At 45.9% G+C, this 23,965-nt stretch overlaps 2 protein-coding genes across 4 annotated transcripts in view; one reads left to right on the top strand and one right to left on the bottom strand.

Moving 5' to 3' along the window:
* LOC129007300 (protein tyrosine phosphatase type IVA 1-like) overlaps positions 1 to 23,965 on the bottom strand; it is a 93,256-nt gene that overhangs the window by 50,754 nt on the left and 18,537 nt on the right. The gene's annotated exons all lie outside the window — the stretch shown is intronic.
* The window catches only part of ME3 (malic enzyme 3), a 231,982-nt gene that overhangs the window by 194,156 nt on the left and 13,861 nt on the right, over positions 1 to 23,965 (top strand). For all 3 annotated transcript variants that reach the window (XM_054438021.2, XM_063671305.1, XM_063671306.1), the window contains 3 exons: positions 10,196 to 10,305; positions 22,333 to 22,430; positions 22,732 to 22,845. In XM_054438021.2, coding sequence (XP_054293996.2) covers positions 10,196 to 10,305; positions 22,333 to 22,430; positions 22,732 to 22,845 — 322 coding nt within the window. The remainder of the gene's footprint in view (positions 1 to 10,195; positions 10,306 to 22,332; positions 22,431 to 22,731; positions 22,846 to 23,965) is intronic.

Raw genomic sequence — 23,965 nt, 5'->3', positions numbered from 1 at the left:
CACACGTATACATATGTAACTAACCTGCACATTGTGCACATGTACCCTAAAACTTAAAGTATAATAATATTAACAAAAAAAAAAAAACAGGAACAGGAGAGCAAAAGGGGAGGTACTACGCACTTTTAAACAACCAGACCTCATGACAACTCACTATCACCAGGACAGTACCCAGAGGGATGGTGCTAAACCATTCATGAGAACTCCTCCCCCATGATCCAATCACTTCCCACCAGGCCCCACCTCCAACATTGGGAATTACATTTCAATATGAGATTTGGCTGGCAACACAAATCCAAACTATATCAACAAAGAAAAGACTTGTCCTGAAGAATTCAGTTTTCCCTGTGATTATAACATGGACACATAAAGTCACCAGAAAAATAGTTTAAGACCACATTCAGTTATTTGTTTTCCTATTTATTCATCTATCCATTTATTAATTCATTTATTGAATATGGCAAGAAGTCAGAAATAGACTTTGCTGTCAAGGAATTTATAAACTACAAGGGAAATTCCCAAATAATTACTGCTGGGTTTGCATAGATTTAATGTGTACGCAGCCAATGGCCTTGCCTGCAGTGTTGATCAAGGTTGATAAAGGGCATAAGGTGGTCAAAAGATCTGGGACATTTACTTGGACTTTAAAAGTCATGACCTTATTCCCAGGAAAGTGCTAGCAACTGAAGAGAACACTCAGAACGGGCCTCATTAATCAAAGAACCTTCATGGAGGACACCCGTGGCCTCATGCCAACCTGATATGCACAATCTAAGTACAAATATGGGCTGACATAAATGCTGAAGCCCCCAAGCCAGCCAGTGGGTTGGTGGCCAAGAAAAGTGCATGGGCTTTGTAAGCAGGAGGTTGAGGAGTGAGTTGCCATGCCCTAGAGGAAAACCTCTGTGTTGCCACTGACCTTTGGGAGGTTGAGAGGTCAGCAGGTCAGCCACCATCCCCTCCCCAGCACTGAGATTTCTGGCGCCATTTGGTGTGCTTGCCCCGGAACTCAGACAAACAGGGAAAATCAGGAGGAAAGCCAAGCTGTTCCTGAGTGTTCTCTGTCTGGCCGGGACTTGCCGTCAGAGCTGTGACTGAGGAATGGCCACATTATCCTGGGACTTTTGCTTAGAAGTTACTGCTTCCTGTGACTATGTTGCGAGTCAATGGGAGTTTTCCCCCTTAGGCCAGAATCCCAGTCACAGGAGCCTGCCAGTCTGGCTGCCAGACCCCAGCACACCAGGGAATCTCCCAGTCTGGGAGCTGGGAAGGGAAGGGCCTCAGAGGTCCACCCTCACATCGTGGGCTGAAATCCCTTCCACAACTTCCGTGCCAAGTGGAGCTCCGGTGACCATGGACTCACCTCCAGTGACCAGCAGTCTCTTTCCAACCAGTGTTTGAAATCTCTGCCTTATATGGCACTGGAATCTGTGTCCTTCTGACTTCCACCCATTGGCTCTGCTTTTGCCTCAAAGCCATACAAAATCAATCTGCTTAAGTCCTTGTCCAAAAACGGTCGTTCCTATGATTGAAGATAATCATTATGCCCAATTACACTTGCCCTTCTCAGGCTCCGTATTCCCTCTTCCTCCAATCCACGGTATCCAGTTTTTTCACCCATGGAATAGATTCCCTGTCATCCTTGTGAATCCCTACCCAAACCATGATGCCCTCTTCTCATTCACACCCCCAGCAGAATAAGTCACTCGTCATGCAAGTCTGTGGCAGAGTTTACTGTGACGGCCTCTTATCTGTCCTATGACATCTGACTGTGTCTTCTTCCCATTCTAACTGTGCTCTAGCCCCCACCTCCTCCTAGCTCCTCAGGATCTCACCAGCCCTGTCATCTCTCATCTCCCCTCCATTCTGACTCCTGTATCTCATATGTATACCTCCCATTCCCAAAACAAATTCACCCTTCAGTCCCACTTCCCTCAACAGCTGTCACCTTACCTACTTCACAGCCAAGCTTCTTGAAATTTGTGATGACGAACATTTCCTCCCCTTCCATTTTCACTTTAACCCCATGCCAGATGGTTCCCTCCCTTCCACTCCACCAAAAGTGGTCTGTGAAGGTCACCAGTGATCCTCTAAACAACGACTCCAATGTACACTTTGTGGTCCCTGTTTCACTTGACATGTTGGCAGTATTTGATGCTACTGACCACGGCCCATTGCGTGGCTCTGGTAGCAGCTGCTGTGTGGGCCCAACCTGCTCGCTATCCTTGGCTGGACTTTCTTCCACTATCTCTCTCTGCTCCGTGGATGCAGGGTGTCCCGGGGTTGTGTCCTTGCCCTGCTCCCTGCTCTGTTCACAAGCGCTGCCTGAGAACCCTTATCCAATCCCATGGCTTCAACTGCTCACAGTGCCCTGAGCTGCCTGTTCCCCTCCCCTGACCTCATGTATAGCCCAGTGCTTCATGAACACGTTCATTAGAACATTCCACAGAACCTGGGACTCCTCATGTGCCAACCCCACCTTATCAAGTAAGTTTGCCTTTCTTTCCCCATCCCCAACCTTGATGAGTAAAGGACTCCACCCTCCATCCTCGGCCGTTCCTGGGCTCCTCCTTCTCATTCATCTCCACATCTGGTCTATTATTAAATCCTGTCCTTAATAATCATTGCCTCCAAGGACTCAGTGCCTATAGTGCGCTGGATTTTTATATACATTATCTCATTTAATTTGCACAACAGGACTGCAAGAGAGGTATTATTAGCCCACTATTATCAGTGAAGACTGAAATTTGTATCAAGTACCTTTCCTGAGGTCATGTGTTTAGTAAGTGATGGAGCCACACCTGCTCGATCTCAAAGCTGTCCATGCTCTGCCACACTCTGTCTTTCCTCCAGGCTACTCTTTTCACTTCCTTAACATATTTTACCCAGCTTCTTCTCTGCCTACATGTCTGCACTACCTTATATTAACACCAGGACTTCACAATCTCTCACTGCAGTTCCATGCCTCCTTGTCTCCAGTCTGTCCTCCCAGCTATCCATCCCATCATCCATTTCTGCCAGAATGAACTTCCTAAAACACCCGCCACCTTCCTGCCTCTAAAGCCCTCAGTGGGTCCCCCTTGCACTCCAGATTGCTTAGGCTCTTTACATGGGCATGGAAAGGGGTGGCTCCTGCCTTCCACCAAGGTTCATTTCTCCCCATGTCCTCCCCATCTTCAGCCTCCTCTGGCAAGATTTAGCTCTGTGTATTTTCCTGCAGCTCCAGGAAGGCACCATGCTCACTCAGTCCTCATGCATATGCTGTTCCCTCTCCTTGAGATGCCCTCCTCCCTCCTTCCATCCCCACCCATCCACAGTCTGTCTGGGAACCTCTGCTCTTCCTTCAAGCCCCACCTCCTAATCTTCTGCCCTGTGAAGCCCTCATTACCTCTCCCCCTTGCAGAGCTGCCTGCCCTCTTTGAGGCTTCCCATGTACCTGGCACATATCTTTATTATTACCGATGCCACAGAGTATTGCAACTTTTTTTTATTTTCCTTTGTCCCCATTCAACTGTGAAATCTGTGAGGTGTTAGTGAGTAGTACAGTCCCTTGTTCATAGTGGACACTTTGAAATGTTTGTTTTGTTTTGCTTTGTTCTTCTAAGATATGGGTCTCACTATGTTACCCAGGCTGGCCTTGAACTTCTGGGCTCATATGGTCTTCCCACCTTAGCTTCTTGAGTAGCTGGGATGACTAGCATGTGCCACCGTATCAAGCATAAAATGTTTGTTGAATTCAATTTTTATTACATCATACTTAGTACAGTTTCTGGCACAAAGAAGATAACTTGCCCAATACATTTCTTTAATTGAAACAGAAATGTCAATAAGTAATTGTAATTCAATGTGACATATATTGTTACAGATATGTCCAGAATATCATGGGAGCTCAGAGAAGACAAGAATTAGCACTATTTTAAGGGTAGGGAAAGAGATGTATCAAGGAAGGCATCTTAAAAGAGGTTACAGTTTAAGATCTGGGCCTATGTCTGTAATCCCAGCACTTTGAGAGGCCAAGGTGGGTGGATCATGAGGTCAAGAAATGAAGACCATCCTGGCCAACGTGGTGAAATCCCGTCTCTAGTAAAAATACAAAAATTAGCTGGGCTTGGTGGTGCACGCCTATAGTTCCAGCTACTCGGGAGACTGAGGCAGAATTCCTTGAACGTGGGAGGTGGAGGTTGCCACTGCACTCCAGCCTGGTGACAGAGCAAGATTCTGTCTTAAAAAAAAAAAAAAGCTCTGGGCCTTACAGTTTAAGTAGGGGTTGGCCTGGACAAAAAGAAGCCTTCTAGACAGAGAGAACCAGCAGCTTGAGCAAAGACGGGGGACCGTGCAAGGGCCCACCATGGTTAGGAAGCAGCAAAATGTGCCTAGAGTGTCAGAAGACCTGAGTAGGTGTTCAGCAATAGAGCTGGGGCCAAAGTGAACACTACCTAAGGAATTTGGATATAACCCCACAGGCAGTGGAAGCCCTCTTAGGATTTTCAGAAAATAAGTAGCCGACATAAACTTGTGTTTAGAAATATGTGGAAGATGGATTGGGGGAGGGGAAATAAACTTGAAGGAGGTGAGATCAGTCATTGTAGGGTCCTGGACAGAATCAGCAATGGCAGTAATCCTGGGGAGAGATGGCCTTGCCCTGAATCCACCCAGCACCCCCTGCACAAAGTTCTTCCTGCAGAGCCATGTCTCCCCAAAGTGTGTTCCACCATAGGTGGTGAGGGTGAGATGCAACAGGGTAAGGTTTCTGGTCAAATAAGTGTTGAACATGCTGGGTTAAACAGGTTTCTTACTGCAAGATTTTTCAGAGCTTTTAATATACATTGTATATGCTATGTGTAACACACAGAGTTTTCCAAATTTACTTAACCACAGAACCTCTCTCTGAGACCATCTCAAGGGACTAGAGTTTAATGGAATATGTAAAATAGAAAAGAAATACCAAGAGTTTTTATGATTCTGTCAGATCTAGTTCCTGGAAAGAAATTAAAAAAGAAATAGCTTTCCATTGGGTGACAACTGATAATCTCACTGAATGCTCTGCTGTGGAAGTCTTGCATGTGGGTTTTTTCTGGGGGGAGGGGAACAGCGTGGACTCCCATGGAAATACCAGAGGTAGCTTTTAGTCATTCTATTAAGAGGCAGGTTGAGCAAGTTCACCTGCTCTTCCCAGTCCCTCATGTTTGTTCAGGCCTGAAAGAGGTCAGACCCAAGTGTTTGAAAAAATGACAGGTCCTGACCTATGGAAAAGAGAAACTAGGTCTGCAGCCCCTGGAATGTTCTGCACCACCAACATCCCTCACTCTGCATTTGGTTCACACGCTGGGGAGAAGGACAGAACAGCCACCTCAGACCCTCCTACCCATGGGAGGATGTATTCCAGGTGGCAGGTGCTAGCGCTGTTGGTCATGGCCTGGGTATCATCACACTGTCACACACAGCTCACCAGAACTCCCAGGCACAGGTCACTGTTTGCTGGCTTCCCCTTACCTGAGTACTGGAGGAAAAAAAAAAAAATCAAACATCCACTCATTAGCCTTGTGTCTCTAAGTGAGCCCTGGCTTTGAAATGCCTTCCCTGGCCACTCCAAGGCCATTTCCCAGCTGAGTCCCCAGGTTTGGGAAGTCTGAGAAGCTATCTGTGTGGCTTGGGAATGTGCCTCTTTCTCCATTGCAGGAATTCTCCACTGGAGAAGCATCAGAGGTTCCTCAGCCCCTGCCAGGGCTGGAGGGTGAAGAGTTCAAAATTGCAAAAGGGGACAGATAAGCAGGAGCCTCCCCGGGTAAGGGGGAGCTTCTCGCAGGACAGAAGGACAGACGGCAGGCTGCTGCCAGCACTAGAACTGGGAAGCTGCCCAGAGCCCTGAGTAGGGAGCTGAGAGCACGGCTTCTTGGGAAGGGTCCTGCCTCTGTTCCACAGTATGATCTGGAGGGTGGCTGCCTCACCCTGCTCACTCAGCTGGTCCGGTTTGTGTAAGCACAAAGGGCTCTAAGACACTGACCCCCCATATTTTCCTCACATGTTGCTCTCACAGAGAAATGTCTAACCTCCCTGCTCTGGACTTGTAGAAATATCTGAGTGAAGCTTCTAGCATTCAATTCCAGCCCCAAATATTAAGTAGGTTGTGCTACTCTTCCAATGCTCTCAGACCAGGAAACCGAGACCCAGACAGAGAGAGGGGACTCAGCCAAGACTCCTGCATTTTTTCTGTCTCCCTGGTCAATGTTTTCTTCACCATACCTACGATCTTTCCCAATGGAGAAAGAAATCCAGCTTTATTACCTATTTAGCTTTTTTTTTTTTTAAGAACCTGTAAGGCTATCAAAATTAAACTGAGGCTGGTTCTTGAGTCAGACAGAACCAGATTTAAATTCCAGCTCCACCACTTACCAAGTGCAATAGAGTAAATAGCCTGTGGGCAAATAACTTGCAATCTGTAGCTCCAGATTCCTTCTCTGGAAACAGCACCTACATCATAAGGTGATGTGAAGATTAATTAAGATAATGTATGTAAAGAGCTCAGCGTGGTGCCCAGCAGGTAATAAACACTAGATAAAAGCTAGCTATTTTTTTTTTTTACCATTGTTGTTAGTATTTTAATGAATATGTAAGGCAACTGATAATTAACATTTAAATGAGTATTATGGTGAAAGCTCATTACCTGTATTTGGATGTACAGGGATGAATTGAGAAATGTTTTTTTATCCACTAAGCCATTTAAATTTCCACTTTGAAATTTTCTCTTCTTAATTGGTTTTTAATTAGTTTAAAGAGTTGGCAGACAAACTCCAAACATTAAGTTTCCACCAACTCCTTCATGGATCCACCCCTTCCTAAAACATTAAACTATAGTATCAGATCATCATAGGTGCTCAATGAATGTGTTTGGATGGATGAATTTATGGACGGGTGAATGGATGGCTGGATAAATCAAGGATGGATGGATGATGGATGGATGGATGGATGGATGATAGATGGATAGATGGATAAATGAATGATGGATGGATGGAAAATGGATGGATGGATGGATGGATGATGGATGGTTGGATGATGATAGATGAATAGGTGGATGGTGGTTGAATGGATGGTGCTAAGATAGTAGCACCATGAAGTAACCACCTTTGGTTCAGACTGGATAGTGGTCTGGTTTCATGAAAAGCCATAATGGAGAGACTGAGGGACTGGGATAACATAGTGAAGGGTTCAGAGGTCTTGGTGCAGACAAACAGCAGGTGCAGTGGAAGTGAAGAGACATAGAAGGAAAGGCTGTGGTCAGAGACTGAGATGGGACAGTGTGAAATCCTAGAGTAGGAGTAGTTCCTGGCGATAAAAGGTCCAGGAAGCAGCCAGGGGATGGTTACTCAAGGTGGAGAGGAGTTCTGGGGTTCCTTAAATCCAGTGAGTTCTAGGAACTATGAGTCCAGATTACTGAATGAGTGATTCACATGGCCTCTTATGCAATTCCAAGCTAGGATTAAAGTGACCTCAATTAATGAGGTTTTATTCTATATTCCATCAAATTGTTCCATGGGAGGGAGGGGGTTTCTTATATAAAACTGAATTAAATATAAATAATAATCATGCACTGAACAAAGGTATTTATTTATAATTCTTGCCTTATTTTTACCTCAGTGAATGAATGGTGATGTTGCTTAAAGGGGTGTGTGTGTGTGTGTGTGTGTGTGTGTGTGTGTGCGCGCGCGAGAGAGAGAGAGAGAAACAGAGAGAGACAGACACACACAGAGAGAGAGAGAGAGAGACAGAAAACGTTCACCACATTGTTTTGTTGTCTGACCTTTTCAGCATTTTAGCTCCAGGCCAGTTGTGGGGCAACACTGGGAATCTTGTAGAAATTATATATAGCAAAATGTCACCAGCAACCAAAGACATTCTGTTCCTCCCCACCCAATCCAAATACTTGAAATTCACAATAAATTTTGGCTTGGTGAGCATGGCATTATATTTGTGCATGGGAGGTTTTATTTATCATTTCTATTCATAGTACAAGGAAAAGAGGGCTGGATGGTGGGTGGGGAGACACAGTGAGCCCCCCACCAAACCTCCATCAGCATTTGTTCTATGACTGTGAAGAAGAATTGTGGCCAGAATGGCATTTGTGTTTAGCATTTTATGGTCTAAAAATTACCCTCAGGATTCAGTTAGTAATACTGTATTGTATACTTGAAATTTACTAAGAAAGTAGATCTTGAGTTTTCTTACCACACACACAAAATAGTAACTTATGTGAGGTGATGGATATGGTAATTAGCATGGTTGTGGTTATCACTTCACAGTGTACACATATATCAAATCATCACATTGTATACCTTCAATATATGCAATTTGTATTTGTCAATTATGCCTCAGTAAAGCTGGGGGAAAAACCTCACCCTCAGCTTTTAACCCTCACAATAGTTCACAGATGTTGGCCAGGCAGATATTATTGTGCCCACTGACGGATGGGAAACTGAGGTAGAATAGAGAGGTGAAGTGACATGTGCAGGTAACTCAGTTGAATGCGGACAGCCAGGTCCGGCCTATGGCCTTCTAACCCACGCCCAGCACTCTAAGCACTGGACTGTGGCAAGTCACTGCCCCTGTGTTTCTGCCCCTGTAATGTGAATCCATCTCCCAGTCCTTCTACCAACAGCCTTGACTAGCTAAGGTTCTGGAAGAACCATGGCAGGAACAAATATTTGCCCACCCACTGGTATTTGGGCTGGACAGCGTAAGCCATGCACAAAATTATAAGGTTGGAAAAAATGTTTTGTGGGCCATTTCAGTGCTCCTCACTCCCTCACAGCCACCAGCCTCATCGGAAAGATGCCCCGAGAGCACAGGAAGTCCCCCAAGCGTGTGCCCCACCCACCTTCTCTAACAAGGTAATAAATCTTTCCACAGCTGGTCCCAAGCTGGTCCCAAGCCTGTAGGTCACACCAGGTTGGAAGGGCAGGCCACTTCTACCTGTTACATGCCCTGACACCTCTTATGGATCAATCAGGACATTTTTTCTCAATGACATGACCTCAGATGCTGTTACTCAGCCACAAATTGACCCACGAGGCGAAACCTATTTTTATCCACGTATTAAGTAGTTTTTAATAATCCATACTACACTTGCTTACAGAAAGGCTAAAGACACAAACAAAACTATCAAACACCAGGATCAAAGAGCAAGAATGGACTAAATGAAATCTGTGTGCAGAAGCCCACAGAAGCTGAGGGGGCCTGTTGCAAATGAGCGAAAACTTCACTCTCAGCTTCCTTATAGGCAATGTTAAAAGGAAAAATAGGTTACAAAACTCAAAAAACTCAGTCATTTTTAAGGGAAGACCATGAAATCTAGGAGGCAATGCTAGCATGGATTTTAAATAAGACATATCAAGCATCTTAATGGCCATTGTCTTCACCCACAAGGCATTGTTTCTTAGGGTTCTCTGGGCTGTCAGAATCAGAACCATCTGGGGTGCTTGTTCAAAATGCAGGTTCCTGACCCCATCCCACACTCCGAGTGAGACTCTGTGAGATGGGCCTGGTGACCTGCTTTTTAAACAGGGTCAGTCACTGATTCTTCTACACCTGCAAGTTGGAGAACAACTTCACCAAGATGTTAGTAGATAACAGTGTCTTAATGCAGTGGCCTTTCCTAACCATCCTTTCATGTTACCAGAGAACAATGCCTGGTGCCAGAGGAGTCTCTAGTGGAGGAACTCCAGGCCTCAGGGTCCAGCATGAGAGATATTTGGAGGATGTAGGGGCTCCCCACCTACTTGTGTGGGGGAAGCTGGGCTGTCTGCATGCACCTGGATGTGGAGTGAGCTTTCTTCTGGGATCTCAGTTGGCCACAGGCTACACAGAGGGCAGGCCCCTCCTTGGCCCTCTTGTCACTCCCAGGGCTGGCCATGGCAGCCATGAGAGCCACCAGCGCACCTTAGCTACAGTGATGCTGGCTTGGCTGACCACCAAACCCAGGGTCCTACTCTCTCCCTTCCCCATCCTCATCCATGATAGGGCAGGCAGAGCTCCAAGCCCAGGAGTCCAGGAGCCAGCCAGTGGCAAAAACACAGACGAAGGAGCCATGTCACCTCCCACCCCCTGGCCTGCACCTCCCCACCCCACTGTGCAAGCTGGGATCTGTCAGGGATCTGCCTCAGGGAGGCAATCATGGGTTTCTTCCTCTCCCTCCACACAGGTTTGGAATAAATTGCCTCATCCAATTTGAAGACTTCGCCAATGCCAATGCCTTCCGCCTGCTCAACAAATACCGTAACAAGTACTGCATGTTCAATGATGACATCCAAGGTAGGTTTCCACCCCACCTGATGAAGCCACAGGGGACTAACTTATATTCTCAAACCTCACTGGGATTTCCTCACCCCAAAGGGGTGAGGAAAGGCTGTCACCTCATAGTTGGTTTGCTGCTAGCAGCTGTTGAAAAAAGAATATTAAACTTAGATTCAACTCCTACTTGGCTAATTCTTAATTCTCTGAATTCAGTTTCCTTTTCTACAAAATGAAGATCATTACTACTTCAGAGGTAGGTAAGAATTATGTGATTTAATGTATGTAAGAAATTCTAAACAATGCTGTAATTCACTAGTAAGTTAAACGTGAACCAGTCACTTCTCTGACCAGTTTCATCATCTAGTCAATAGAGAGGATAACAACTGCCTTGAAAGAGCATGGTGAAAATTTACAAGGCTAATGCTATAGAAAGTACTAACCCATAAAACTCATCAGACCAAAGCACCAATCACCATAAAAATGGCCTTCCCCAGCCATAATAACTTGCTTTCAGACTTTCCAAATACAAGGCATGTCTCTGTCAGGAAGTCAGGACAATTCCTTCTCTGGTTTTGACTGAAGTGTTTGTTGCTCATAATGACCCTGAGAGAGACACTGACACCAGGAACCCAGAGCCTTCCAAAGCCAACATGAAGCAGCTTCTAGTTCAGGTTCCCTTTGGTCATCTATTCTGTGATCCAGAAATATCTGAAGGTACTTGCTTCTTACTGTGGAGTTACCAGTGTCCAAAGCTGGAGTGGAAAGGGATTCATCTCACTTGATCTAGAAGTGCACAGGAAGGAGCACTGTGAGCTGTTCCTAGCATTTTGTAAAGTCCGAGAGAAACCTTGATGATGTTTTAACAAATGAAGTTTGCCAAGCAATCTTTTAAAAATCAAAGATCCATGTCAGGTGGAAAGAATAAGTTGGCAAGAGACAGGTGTTGGCCCTGGATTGTTAAAGGTTGGCCAACTTCTCATTTTGCAGATGACTTCTCCAGAGGCCCAAAGAGGTCACAACTTTTCTTCGAGTCAGGGATAGATCTAACAGAACTCAAACTCAGGTAATAATAGCTAAGGTTAATCGCTGAATGCTTATTGTATATCAGGCACTGTTCTAAGCACTCTACAGTTTTATACCGGTGAGACATTAGCATCTCTGTCTTATGAATGAAAACACTGACACAGAAAATGAGTAAGTAACTTTTATAGCCATTAAGCATAGAGTTGAGATTTGAGCCCAGGCATTCAGACTCTAAATTGCAGTCTATAACCATTCACCATGCCATGCCCAGATCTTATATTACAAACCAAGTTGCCTTTTTTTCCCCATTATGGTCCATATTACAAGGTATAAGAAATGTGATAGACGACTTTTTGTATTTGTCATAAATTTTCAAGAGGCAAGATAGCACAGTTAGAACACACTATTAGAAAATTTAGTTTAAAATATATGACTTCAGTGCCTGAAGAGTGGGTATCCAGAGGGAGGGGAGACCCAAAAGAGAAAGCTGGGACATGACGCCCCCTGCCAGCTTGTCTCCATTCTGTCTCCCCTTACCCTGTTGCACAGGCCTGGGACAGGCCTCACCCACACAAGCCAGGACACTGCGCAGACAGGGCTGTGCAGTCCAGGAAGATGCACTGGTGGAGGGAAGCATTCTCTCACTGCCCTCACTCACCTCATTGTCAGCTCAGCAGGTGGGAGTGTGCCTTGGCCCTGAGGAAGCACCTGCCTGCTAGAGCCTGACCGGCTCCCCAGTATGAATTCACCCATGAATCAGCAGCAGGACAGCCAGTCCCCTGAGCCCACCAGGCTGCCAAGGCCAGAGGGTGGAAGTGGAAAACAAGTCCATGCAGGCGGCACACCTGGTGCACAGCCTCCAGCTGTACAGACACACAGACAGTCACATGTGTATACATCCTCCTAAACACAGGCACAGGAACACGGCCAGGCCCTGCAGCCCCCCAGCCCCCATCTGCCCCCAAACTGCTGCGAGAATGTGCCTCTTGAGATGAAAGTATCACTCACTATGCCACCCTCTCTTCATGAGAAAGTTCGCACCCCTTCAATGAAAATATAAGACTTCAGGATCTTTCTTCTGCCTTCTGCCCTTCCCTTTATTTTACTCCTCTGACCTCCTTACCTGCCATTTCTTTCTGTGTTTGAAAGCCCTGCTCACCCTTTCCCATCATCTTTACCTGAGTAATTCCTACTCACCCTTAAAGACTCAGCTCCAGGGTCTCCTGCCCAGGGAAGGCCCATCAGCCCCTGTTCCCTCAGTCTGATTTGGGTGCCCCTCAGGTGTTCCCCTCTGTCCGTTCTCTTACTTCATTGTACCCCAAAAACCTGTATTGCATTGTCTGCCTTCCCAGAAGATAATAAGCTTCTGGAGGCAGGAACCATGCCTTATCCATTCTTGTTCCCCAGCTCCCAGCACCGCACCTGCTACATGATAGATGCCTAATAAATGTTTAAAGAATATATGAATGATGTCTACACACACAAACTGACATCCTCATAAGCACACCCATCTGTTCATGTGGGTATGTCTACACTGGACACCTGCCCCTGCAGCCTCTCTGTTATCCAGGTCATCATTCATGTACAGCTGACCCTTGAACAAGGTGGTGGTTACAGATGCCAATGCCCCACACAGTCAAAAATCTGCATAACTTTTCCCTCTCCAGAAACTTAGCTACTAATAGCCTACTGTTGACCAGAAGCCTTACTAATAACATCTGTAGTGGATTAACACATAAATAGACTAGTATCTATACCTATTTTATGTGTGCATGACATACCTAACTTCTTAATTTTTTTGATATTTATAGGCTACACAGTTCACCTGTGAGTTTTTTCAAATTGTTACAAACCTCCAAAATTTTAAAAAATATATGTATTGAAAAAATCTGCATATAAGTGGACTCACGCAGCTCAACCCCATGTTGTTCAAGGATTGACTGTGCTCACATATAAATGTACCTCTACATGTGCTCATACATATTCACATGTGTACCCCACATGCAGACACATGGAGCTGTTTGTTTTTAATTAAATCAATCCATTTGTTTACATTCATTGGTTTTTGTGTCTTGCCTCTATAGCCAATTTTGCTCCCAGGCAAAACCAAGTGGGATGGTTTTCTGGGTCCCAGAGCAAAGAGAAGAGGGATTTCCCATTCTTTTCTCAGAAATTCAAGACTAAAGCCACCAATCTAGAACTCATGAGGACAGGTGGCGAATAGTGCTTGAATGGCAGGAGCCCTGTAAGAACCAGCCTTTGATCAGCTCAGCCTGATGTTTAGGTGTGACCGTATCATTAACAACCATGAAGAGGTGGGCAGGAGCATGCGCCACCCAGATCCTCCTTCAAGGAAAGACTTGTTGCCCAGCTGACAGAAAGGCTGTCAGCACATCATGCAGAGCCTCAGAGAGAGAGAGAGAGAGAGCGCCACCTCGCCATCCCACCAGGGGCCGGCCTCACCCGGTGATGAGGGAATATGAAGGCTTAACTATTTGAGCCCAGTGCAGGACAACTCAAGCTCCCCATGGAGTTGGCTGAGGCTTTGGGGCCTGCATCACAGCTCAACTTCCCTCTCAACTCATTCTACTTCCTTCCCTTCCTTCCCACAAGGGCACTTCCTAAAAACATCCTAAACACTCCAGTATAACTCAGAATCTGCTTCCAGGGGACCCAAACTGTACCAAATAACATTTTGCATGCACACAGAACTTTAGGTTGAAATTGCTTTTCATCCTCACTATCTTACAAGTGCCTGGCAACATCCCCCGCTCCCTCACAGGGGGACAAACACAGCTGTCCCATGTCACTAATGAGGAAACTGAAGCCCAGGGGGTTAAAGCTTGCTCACGGCCACACAGCCAGACAGACACAAAGCTGGAACTGGAACCCCATTATGTCTGACTTGGAATTCTCCACTCTCTCCTTGGCATCAGGCTGCCTGTTGCTCCTGCACGTGTGAGGTGGTGGAGGGTGTCTTCTCGTTAAGGATGAAACTCCAGACCCTGCTGAAACAGTGTGGGTGTCACTGCTCCCTGGCATCCTGCTGCTCTCATCCTGCCCTCCCCATCGTTCCCATTCCTTCCTCTAACTCCTACAGAATGCAGACCTGAAGATGAGGCCCATGGTCATGAGCTGGTTAGGGATGGGTCCAGGCCAGAAGCCTGTGATGTATGTTCTCATTGTTAAGCGGACAATGAGAAAACTGGTAATGAATTCCAGGACTAATGAGCCAACATGGAAGATACAGCCCATGCTGGAATTGTCCCCCTTTATCTCCAAATACAAAGTAAGGAGCAATGCTGCTTAAGACTACAAGCAATGCTCATAATGGGAGAGGAGGACCTCCATGCACAGAACCACAGAGGGTTGGGAGTGAAGGGGTGAGAGGGAGTGTGGGAGGGAGGAGGAAGCAATGCAGAATCATAGTCGTAAACAGAAACCAAATCACACCGCACGTGGGAGCTGGAGACAGATTCTTGGGAACCACACATGGAGGGGGCTGGAACCGAGCAACCCACATGAAAATGAGACTAGTGTCATGCTACCTACTCTGAACACCAGCCTAGCCTCACATCCTCAGTGGATAGATAGAATTAAATCCTTGGGAGCTCCACTCTACTGATCTCCCAGAGGGCAGGGCCATGCCTGGTGCACAGCAGGAACCCAGGGCACATTATTTGACTGTCTCCCAACCAGTCCCACTGTACCATGTGCCCAGAATCTCTGACCCCACGGGGCTGGGCCTCTGGAGCCCCAGCACTTGAAGGGAAAAGAGCTCCCCAGGGCTTCTGATCATCTCTGCCTCCCACCCCAGCTCAGACCCACATAAAGCCTCGGCTCAGGCCCAGGCTGGTCCTTGGTGATCAGAGCTGCCAATGCACTGACTCATCGTTGGCAGCCTCTCAGGAATTTTGGAAAAGGCAGAGGCTCAGGTGACTTTTGTTGTTTCAGCTGGGATCAGAGAAGCATCTCTGCTCTTAGGGAGGAAAGAAAGGCCTAGAAGGGGAAAGGCAGTGGGAATGGTCACACTGGGGACAGGGGAAGGAAGGAGAGCCACACAAGGGGCCAGGTCCAGGGTGCTGCTGGCCCAGTTTCCGTGGGTCCCTGGCCTCCACGTGCAAGCTGACCACACAGCATGGCTGGAGCCAGGAAATCCCCACTGGCTCATCAGCTCTGCAGCATCCTCCACCTGGCCAGCCTTCCCTGGACCTGCATTGCCCACCAATCCTGCTAAATCTCCAGGCCAGACAGCCCATCAAAGCTCCTGTGTGTTATTTCAGGCTATTAGCACCCCCTGTGAGCCCAATGCTTAACAATCAGACATTGCACCAAGACAAGCCTAGGTCTGAATCCCCATTTTCCTGCTTTGTGGCTTTGGACAAGTGGCTGAAATTTTCAGTACCTTCCTTTCCTTATCTGTAAAATGGACTTAACAGTTTTAACAGCCACAACTGCTCATCAGGTAGTACCACCAGAATGGTCAGGGTTTTTTTTATAAGGCCAGCATTTGTTATGGTTGGTTGCAGCCTATGCCAATTCCTTGATAAGTATTTCCAACGCCCGTTTATGGCACTGAATTGTTGTAAGGATTGAAGTGATGTATAGGTAGGGACAGGCATGCAGCAGTACTTAGTTCATGGTACCTATTACTAAAATCTCTGATGCCTAATAGGTTCCTGACACACAGATACGGGAGAGAAAAAGGAAAGAGGAGACTTAAGGCAGAGATTTTGATGGAGGTGAGGAGAGGGCCACATGTGAGCACAGGACTGGGGAACTCTGGGGAGAAGAGAAGCAGGGCCCCAGCTCACTTTTCTCCCCTTTCCCACATATTCCCTATTATTCCAGCCCATTGTGTTAGTCACTCTTCTGTGAGTTTTCTGCCAACTCCATGATTTTGAATGTGCTGGTCCCTCGGCCTAGAATTCTCTTCCTGTTCTTCACTACTTTCTGTTTGTCCATAAAGGCTCATTTCACTTCCCCCAGGATAATGCATCCAGGGCCAAGCCACAGACTCTAAATGATCCCACTCTTCCCCAGGATCTGGGAATGACACTGGACGGTGGTCACCCACTTTACAGAAGGCTTCAAAGTGAGCCAGGGGTGGGGTTCTCAGCCAAGAAATGCAAAATACATCCCTGGAAGATGATGACCTTGTCGGAGAGGGAAGGTGTGGGGGACTTTGCACAGGCTCCAGATGCCACAATAGGGAAAAGGCAGACAGGCAGGAATGGCTCATCTCTGAAGACTTTGTGCAGCTCGTTTGTCTTGTTTACAAGATGCCAGCTGTCGGGGGTCAACTGCCCTCTCTCTCACCCACCACCACCACTACACACACTGAGTAGCAGTCCTAGGCTTTCCTTGATCTCTCCCGCTGCCGGGAAACTTGCCCTGGTCTCTTTAACCTTTTCTCTCCTCTGTTCCCAAAGCCTTCCTTTTCACTAAGTCCTGTATTCTGAGGCTGTTCTTCACTTCCAGGGCTGTTCCTAGTCCTGAAGTTCATGTGGATCTCACGTATCTGGCTCCTCCAAGATCTCCCCTTTTAGCTGTTGCAACAGCCAAACCTCCAGAGAAGCCAAGAAGATGATCATCATTCCTTCTGGTTCTTTCCAAATTGTGGCAAAACAGGCCTAACCCTACTTTCTCCATCGGCCAGAGAACTGCCCTCTAGAGAGTTCAGGAGCTCCAAAAAATTCCCTTATGACACAAAATTGCAGTGAAGTAGTATAGAAAGCCTTTGCTTGGTGTCTAATAAAGGGGAATCTGAATTTTTGGAACACTTATGCTGGCAACTCCTTGAGAGTTTTATTTGAGAACAAGACTTTTATTTGTCTTTGTTTATTCAAAGCCTAGCCCAGAGAAGGCCCAGAACAAACACTCAGCACATACTAATGAATAAATGAATGGCAGTATCTACTGTAGAAAGGTAATTCTTATGGATCGTGGAAGCAGGGGTGGCCTCATAGCAGAGGTTGTTCTGTCCCAATAGGGATCCAGGCCTCCAAAGCCACTGTGGCCAGACCCTGAGAGAGCCTAACTCTTTCTGTCCTTCTTGCTGCCTGGGTCAGAAGTTTTCCCTTACCTGATAAAGCAGTAAATTCTTTCCTCCAATAATCTATTGTTCAGCATGGAAACTCCTTTAACTTTGTCAAATCTGACTATTAAAAGCAAAAACTACATTTTCAGCATGTCCTTTTGTGCTATTTCCTGAAGCTACAACCTCAAGTACTCAGTTTGCAGGAAATGTAATTATGGAAATCTCCCTCTGAAAAAGAAAACTTCTTTTTCTTTTATCATGAATAGGAACAACCAGCCACACTTTCAGCTGCCCATGGCATTTATGGGCACAAGCCATGTTCCAGCACATCCCTGGACCCATGGGCTTCTCAGAGTGGTTACCTTGAAACAGCTAAGTAGCTTCCTTTCCAGTTTTAAACCCCTAGTGCATAGCCCAAGAGCACCCCAAAAATGCAAGTGAATGATGGAGATAACTTTATTTGCCAAACTTTGTAATTTGGAGCTTAAGAACCACCGTTTTTCCTCTTGAGTTCTGGCCTGTACCAAGTGCAGAAATAGTTTCCCAAAGGAAAAAAAATGGGCAACAGTACCAAATGCTACTGAGAGGTCAAGAAAGAAGAAGGCTGAGAACTGATTACTGAATTTGGCCACCTGGAGGTACTTGGGGACCCTGACAAGAGGTGGGTCAGTCATTTGATTGGACTGGGTTTCATGGGGACCAAGGAGGAAGAAACTAGATGCAGTTAATATATTCAGCTCTCTAGAAGAGTTTGGCTATAAAGGAGAGCAAGAAATAGGGTGGGACATATAGGACCAAGGGAGGGCCTTTTAAAGATGGAAGTTTTACAGTGTATTTGTATGCTGATGAGAATCATCCAGTAGAGAGGGCAAAATTGAATATGCAGGAAATAGGAGTGGGAATAATGGGACAAGTAGGCAAAAATGATGGGATCCATTAGACAAGTGGTGCTTTAGCTAGAAGCAGGGAGGCATGGATGGTAACGGGGGAAAGGCAAGTACTTGGACATTGGAGGCAGAGGGTCTGAAGACTTGGTGGTGATAGGATTCAGAAGTTCTGTCCTGATTAGTTCTATTTCCCTTGAGCGTCACTCTCCACTTTTAAGGGCAAAAAATAGGAGCACAGTAGTCCCTACTTCATGGAGTTGTTGGGAAGATTAATTGAGCAAATGCTGTGCTGGTAAGCACATAGCACAGAGCCAAGGCCACAGTAAGAGTGATCAATAAATGGCAGCTGACCTTGCATCCTTTTATTGTAATGTGTGACTCTTTCCCATCAGATTTCCCATTGTTCTGAGTTCCCCTCCCCTTCCAGAGGTACAGCTGAATGTTGACATCTACTGCCTAAGTTCACTTCCCTCTGCCTCTGCTACCACCCTGCTCCGTCCTTCCCCAGAGAAACCCCATAACACCTCTCCTGCTGCCTTCAACTATAGTCAGGAAGGGCTGTCCTAGCAGCAGGGATCGTGAAGGGATGGAAGCAAACCTGGGAAGGAAACCCCGAGGTTTCCTTGCTTTGGGTGACTGACAGGGCCAAGCCACCTTTCTCTGTCAGTTTCCTCATCTGTACAACTGTTAAATGCCATGATCTCCAATCCCCATCCAGCACTGAATTTCTGTGAGTAAGCCCAGTTATTCAACCTGCAAATAACCCCAGAAGACGGTTGACACCCAAAAAGAAAAAGACCCATCCAGAGTGTAGCATCTGCGGGATCATCTCTGATGGAATACCTTTCGCGCCATCTGGTGGCAAATGCTTTGCGCAACCCCTCCTTTCACGGAGGCAAAAGGCTGTCCTGAAACAGACTCCGATAAGTAGAAAACTCCCTCTAGCCAATGGCAGGAAACTAGTACCTCACCTAGACAGGCCATCTAGTTCAGTGCATCTCAAACTTGAATGGCATACAAATCATCTGGAGATCTTTTTAAATACAAATTCTGACTCCGTGGAACTGAAATGAAAGAGAGTTTTATGGGCGGAGAGTAAGAAGTATGGAGTTACTTGCAGGGAGGCAGAGAAACTGGGGAGTTCCACATAATAAGTGGACTTTAGAGAAAATTAAGGACAAAGGGGATTTGGAGATTTCAGGAGAGGGTCATACAATGCAATTCTCCTCGCCCTTTCTTTAAGTGATTTAAATACTTATTTAAATTGCTTGTTGATACTTCCGTGGATATCACCTTGGTGTTTCTTTTGAATGCAGTACATTCTTTTGAATGCAGTAGCTGGGCATGGTGGTGGGTGCCTGTAATCCCAGCTACTCAGGAGGCTGAGGCAGGAGAATTGCTTGAATCCAGGAGGCAGAGGTTGCAGTGAGCCGAGATCACACCATTGCACTCCAGCCTGGGCGACAGAGAAAGATTCTGTCTGAAATTAAAAAAAAAAAAAAACAAAAAAAAAACCTCTAACAAAATGTCTGACAACATTCAACTATTTTTCCAACAAATGAAGACATTCTCACCTTTTCTCCAATATGGGGATAGACAATGTCCCAACAGACATTTTAGTCATCTCTGGAAGATAGTCACTGTATCCACCTCTAAGCAGAATTAATAGCTCATAAAATTCAGTCACATTTGAAAACTCTGTTATCTAAAGACTAACATGTGGAATTAACCTCCAACAGAACTTATACAAAATAATAGGGAGGAGAAGGGAGAAGAAATTAGCTCATGTGTACCATTATATATAGTCACATTATGATCAAGGAAGAAAAACATGCATGGCTGCTACCTTCCTTGTTTCTGTAAACAGTCATGATGTCAAAGATGATTTTTATAAATTTCTTCCTCAACCTTCCATTCCATGTTTTCTTGTCCTCAGACAGGACCTCAGGTGGCCAGGATTCTTTACCCAGTAGAGTGACCCAAACCTTCATTTCTGAAGGATCGAATCCTCCATAGTCCTGAATATCCTTAGTTGCAATAGTATTTATTAATATTTACTATTGAGCACGGAAATATGAAGATACTCCCCTAGAAGACTCCCCTAAGCTTCAGACATAGTCCTCCCTGTCCTCACTGTCCTTTTGATTATCAGGATGAATCACAACACCCAGAAAAGTAATCCCCTTCTTTGCCCTCTGATTTAGTGGCATGAAGAGCCCTAGCTGGCCAGGGAGCTGTTTCAACTCCAAATTCAATAGAACCATGTTGTAAATCCTAATGGAAGTATTTCCTTCTTGGCAACTAAGACCTCCAATCCAGTAGAGCACAAAATTAAAGAGACAGGAAGCAAAAATTCTGTACGTGGGTTATTAGGTGAAATCGTGAGAGGAGCCACTCCCATTTCCACCCCACGATTTCTAGACCCATACATTTTGGCTATGAGAGAAAAACACAATGTCTTGCTTGCTAAGTCATCATACATTCCATCCCATAAAACAGAAGCTCATTATCTCCATAAGGTGTTGCTTCAACTTAAGTCTTAAGTAATTCTTCAGTAGGCCATTCTACTGATCTACTAAGCCAGCTGTTCCTGAGTGGTTGAGTACATGTTAAGACCAGTGAATTTCACAGGCATGAGCATATTGCTGCCCATCTTTTACTGTGATGTAAAGTCCTTGATTAAAAGCCTTGCTGTCTGTAATATATCTGGATGGCGAATAGGTATTCCAAACATCCATAGATGATGGGGCTGGCAGAAGCATTACAGACGAGGAAAGAAATCCGTATCCAGAATGTATATCTGCTCCAGTTAGGACAGATTTGTTTCCTGTCCATGATGGGAGCAGTCCACTGTAATCATCCTGCCACCAGGTGGATGGTCCCCCCCAGGGAATGGTGCCCATCAGGAGCTCAGCATTGTTCTCTGTGTTTGACAGGTTAATCATTCAACAGTAACAGTATCAGGCCAGCTTGGTAAGAGGAAGCCCATGCATAGCCTCCATCCTTACCACCATGGCTGTTTTATGCATAAGTCCATTAAGCAAACCCTGGGTGACTAAAGAAAGATGCTGTCTAACATACACAGGTCATGCCATTTTGTCCACCTGATTATTGAAAGACTGTTTTCATCATGTTCTTTGATAAACTCTCACATGGGGCACAAATATCCTCTTACTCTGTACCTATCCCAAGAGGTCCATCCACCTACCTTTTCCCAGACCTCGTTATCACCAATCTTACTATTTTGTTCTTTCCAAGTCCCTGACCATCCAGCTAAACCATTAGCAACTGCTCATGAATCAATGTAGTGCTAACCATCCCTTGGACCAAAGTATACAACTAATTTACCACTCGAAGTCATGTCCACTGTCCTTCATCATTACCTTTTATTGGGGCTGTGAAGCTGCCACCTTACACTTCTAGTTGGTGCCAGCATATTATTCACAACAACTTGTAAACCAAGCCCAAGTTTTTTCTCCTTGGTCAGCTGCTCTTAAGGAATCCCCAGTGAGGCCTTAGATGTGGATTCAGGGGGAAGAAGTCATGTAGCAGTGGCTCAAATGAATCTGAGCCACCTACTCATACAACTTACTTGTCCCTTCCACACACACGCAAGCCATTTGATGATGATGTGCGACCAGACACAGCCAACCTTATGACTTGGTGGATAATATGGGCAGCTCAGGCCATATGGTCATTTAATGCCTCGTGGCCAGGTTGTGTTCTCATTTTTTAAAATGTTTTTATCCATTTAGTCCTTATATAATTCTATGAGGCTCATGCTTCTTTTTGTCTTCCATTATATTTATCCTTGTCATTTTCTTTATGAATGATGATGGTAGCAGCACCTGGCTATCTGATCCCATCTTATGGGGTCAAGTAACAAACCAAGAGCTGTTTCCCAACTTCAACAAAAAAGTTATCTGCAAAAGAGAGCATGGATTTGCACCAAAACTTGCATGCCTTCAGGGCATAAGGGCTAAGAAAAGTTGCCTGCTCCTCCACAGTCCAAGGTGTGGGGAACTCTGCCAAGGGTCTTCTCTTGGGAGCTGGGGGTCTGTGGCCAGAGGTTGATCTCAGGCCACTCTGTTTCAGGCACAGCCTCCGTTGCTGTGGCAGGGATCCTGGCTGCTCTGCGAATCACCAAGAACAAGCTTTCCAATCACGTGTTTGTTTTCCAAGGTGCAGGCGAGGTATGTGGCATTGAGGGTTTCTTTTGTTGCTCCAGGAAGAGAATAATAAGAATGGGTGGAAGCACATCAAAAAAGGGAGGCATTCTGGGGTTCTGAAAAGAGGAAGCAGCACAGACATACTGTGATCATTGCAGCTGCCTAGGCTCTGACAATTGGGTGTCTCAAGGCAAGGACTTAATTGGGCCTCCTGGGAGTCATGGAGGTGGGGGAAAGAAGAGGGGGTTGTTATGGTGAGACATCAGATAAATGTTCAGCAGCTGTTTGCCCTGTGTCTGAACATCCACCCTATGGTACCTTCCAGGCAGCTATGGGCATTGCCCACCTCCTTGTCATGGCCCTAGAGAAAGAAGGTGTACCGAAGGCAGAGGCCACAAGAAAGATCTGGATGGTGGACTCTAAAGGGCTCATTGTCAAGGTACTGTCAGTCTGGAGACCTGGAGGTTTCCTGACACCTTACAGCTCCCAGGAACTGGACTGGAAGAGGTCTCCAAGAAGTAAAATGCTCAAACAGAATAGAAAGCAAAATGAGGGCAATGGCCTAAGCTCCAAAGCAAAAGATTCATCCCAAAGTAGCCTTAATTGCTTCTGTCCAAAAGTTTGCACAAGTGTGTAGATGTGTGTCCCTTCTAGTCTTGTCCCCCACCACTTCCTGACTTGCACTAGCCTCCAGCCACATTAAATCATAGTTTCCAAAAGCAGCCTGCTCTCTGTCTTCCACATCTTTACACATCTTGTTCTTCTGCCTGAATTGCTCTCCTCTGTTTTTCCACATGCCAACTCTCAACCCTTAACCCCTTCCCAGTTTCCTCCTTATCTTCTGATAGTGCTCAAATGTTACCCCCTCCAAAAAGCTTATTTCCTGCATCTATGCTCCATACATTGTACTTACCACACTGTAGAGAAGTTGTCCCTCTCCAGTTTCCCCACTAGACTACAGTCTTGATATCAATGCCTGGCACATGGTAAGTGCATAATTAATGTGTGAGGCATGAGTGAAAGAATGAATGAGAGAGAAACATTCCAGCTTCCGGCTAGCATGTGTTGAGAGACACAACTCAAGGAACCCTCCATTAGAGCTACACTCAGTGCTTTAATTCCCAGAATTTCACTAACATAGAATGTCAGTGAGAGACGAAAAATTATGGCAGAGATGGGAACAGGGGAAGTACATAAGGACATTGACCAAGAATGGCAGAGATCCTCAGCAGAATTGAGCTTCCTATTGTTCCATATGGGGCCAGATTTCTGCTGGAAGGAACTTAGCCTTGGAGATTCCTCTTCCCACCTACCCCTATGTCTTTCCAGAGCATAATCTGGCCAGAGGTGTCAGCTGCCAGAGACAGCCACTCTTCCCTCTTATCCATCTTTCAACATCATTTTTCTCATTCCATCAACCCTAGCCAAGGAGCTCTCAAAGCTGACATCTTTGCACTGGTTCCTATGAAGCCAGCTAATCCAAAGCAGTCATCAAAAGCATCTGAACCCATTTAGCAGCACTTATGCCAGCCTGTCACCTACCAACTTCCATTTGAAGA

This window comes from Pongo pygmaeus, chromosome 9, assembly GCF_028885625.2.
Source record: "Pongo pygmaeus isolate AG05252 chromosome 9, NHGRI_mPonPyg2-v2.0_pri, whole genome shotgun sequence".
Classification (NCBI taxonomy): Eukaryota; Metazoa; Chordata; class Mammalia; order Primates; family Hominidae; genus Pongo; species Pongo pygmaeus.
Note: the sequence above shows the minus strand (reverse complement) of the source record. Positions and strands in the feature narration are given on the sequence as shown.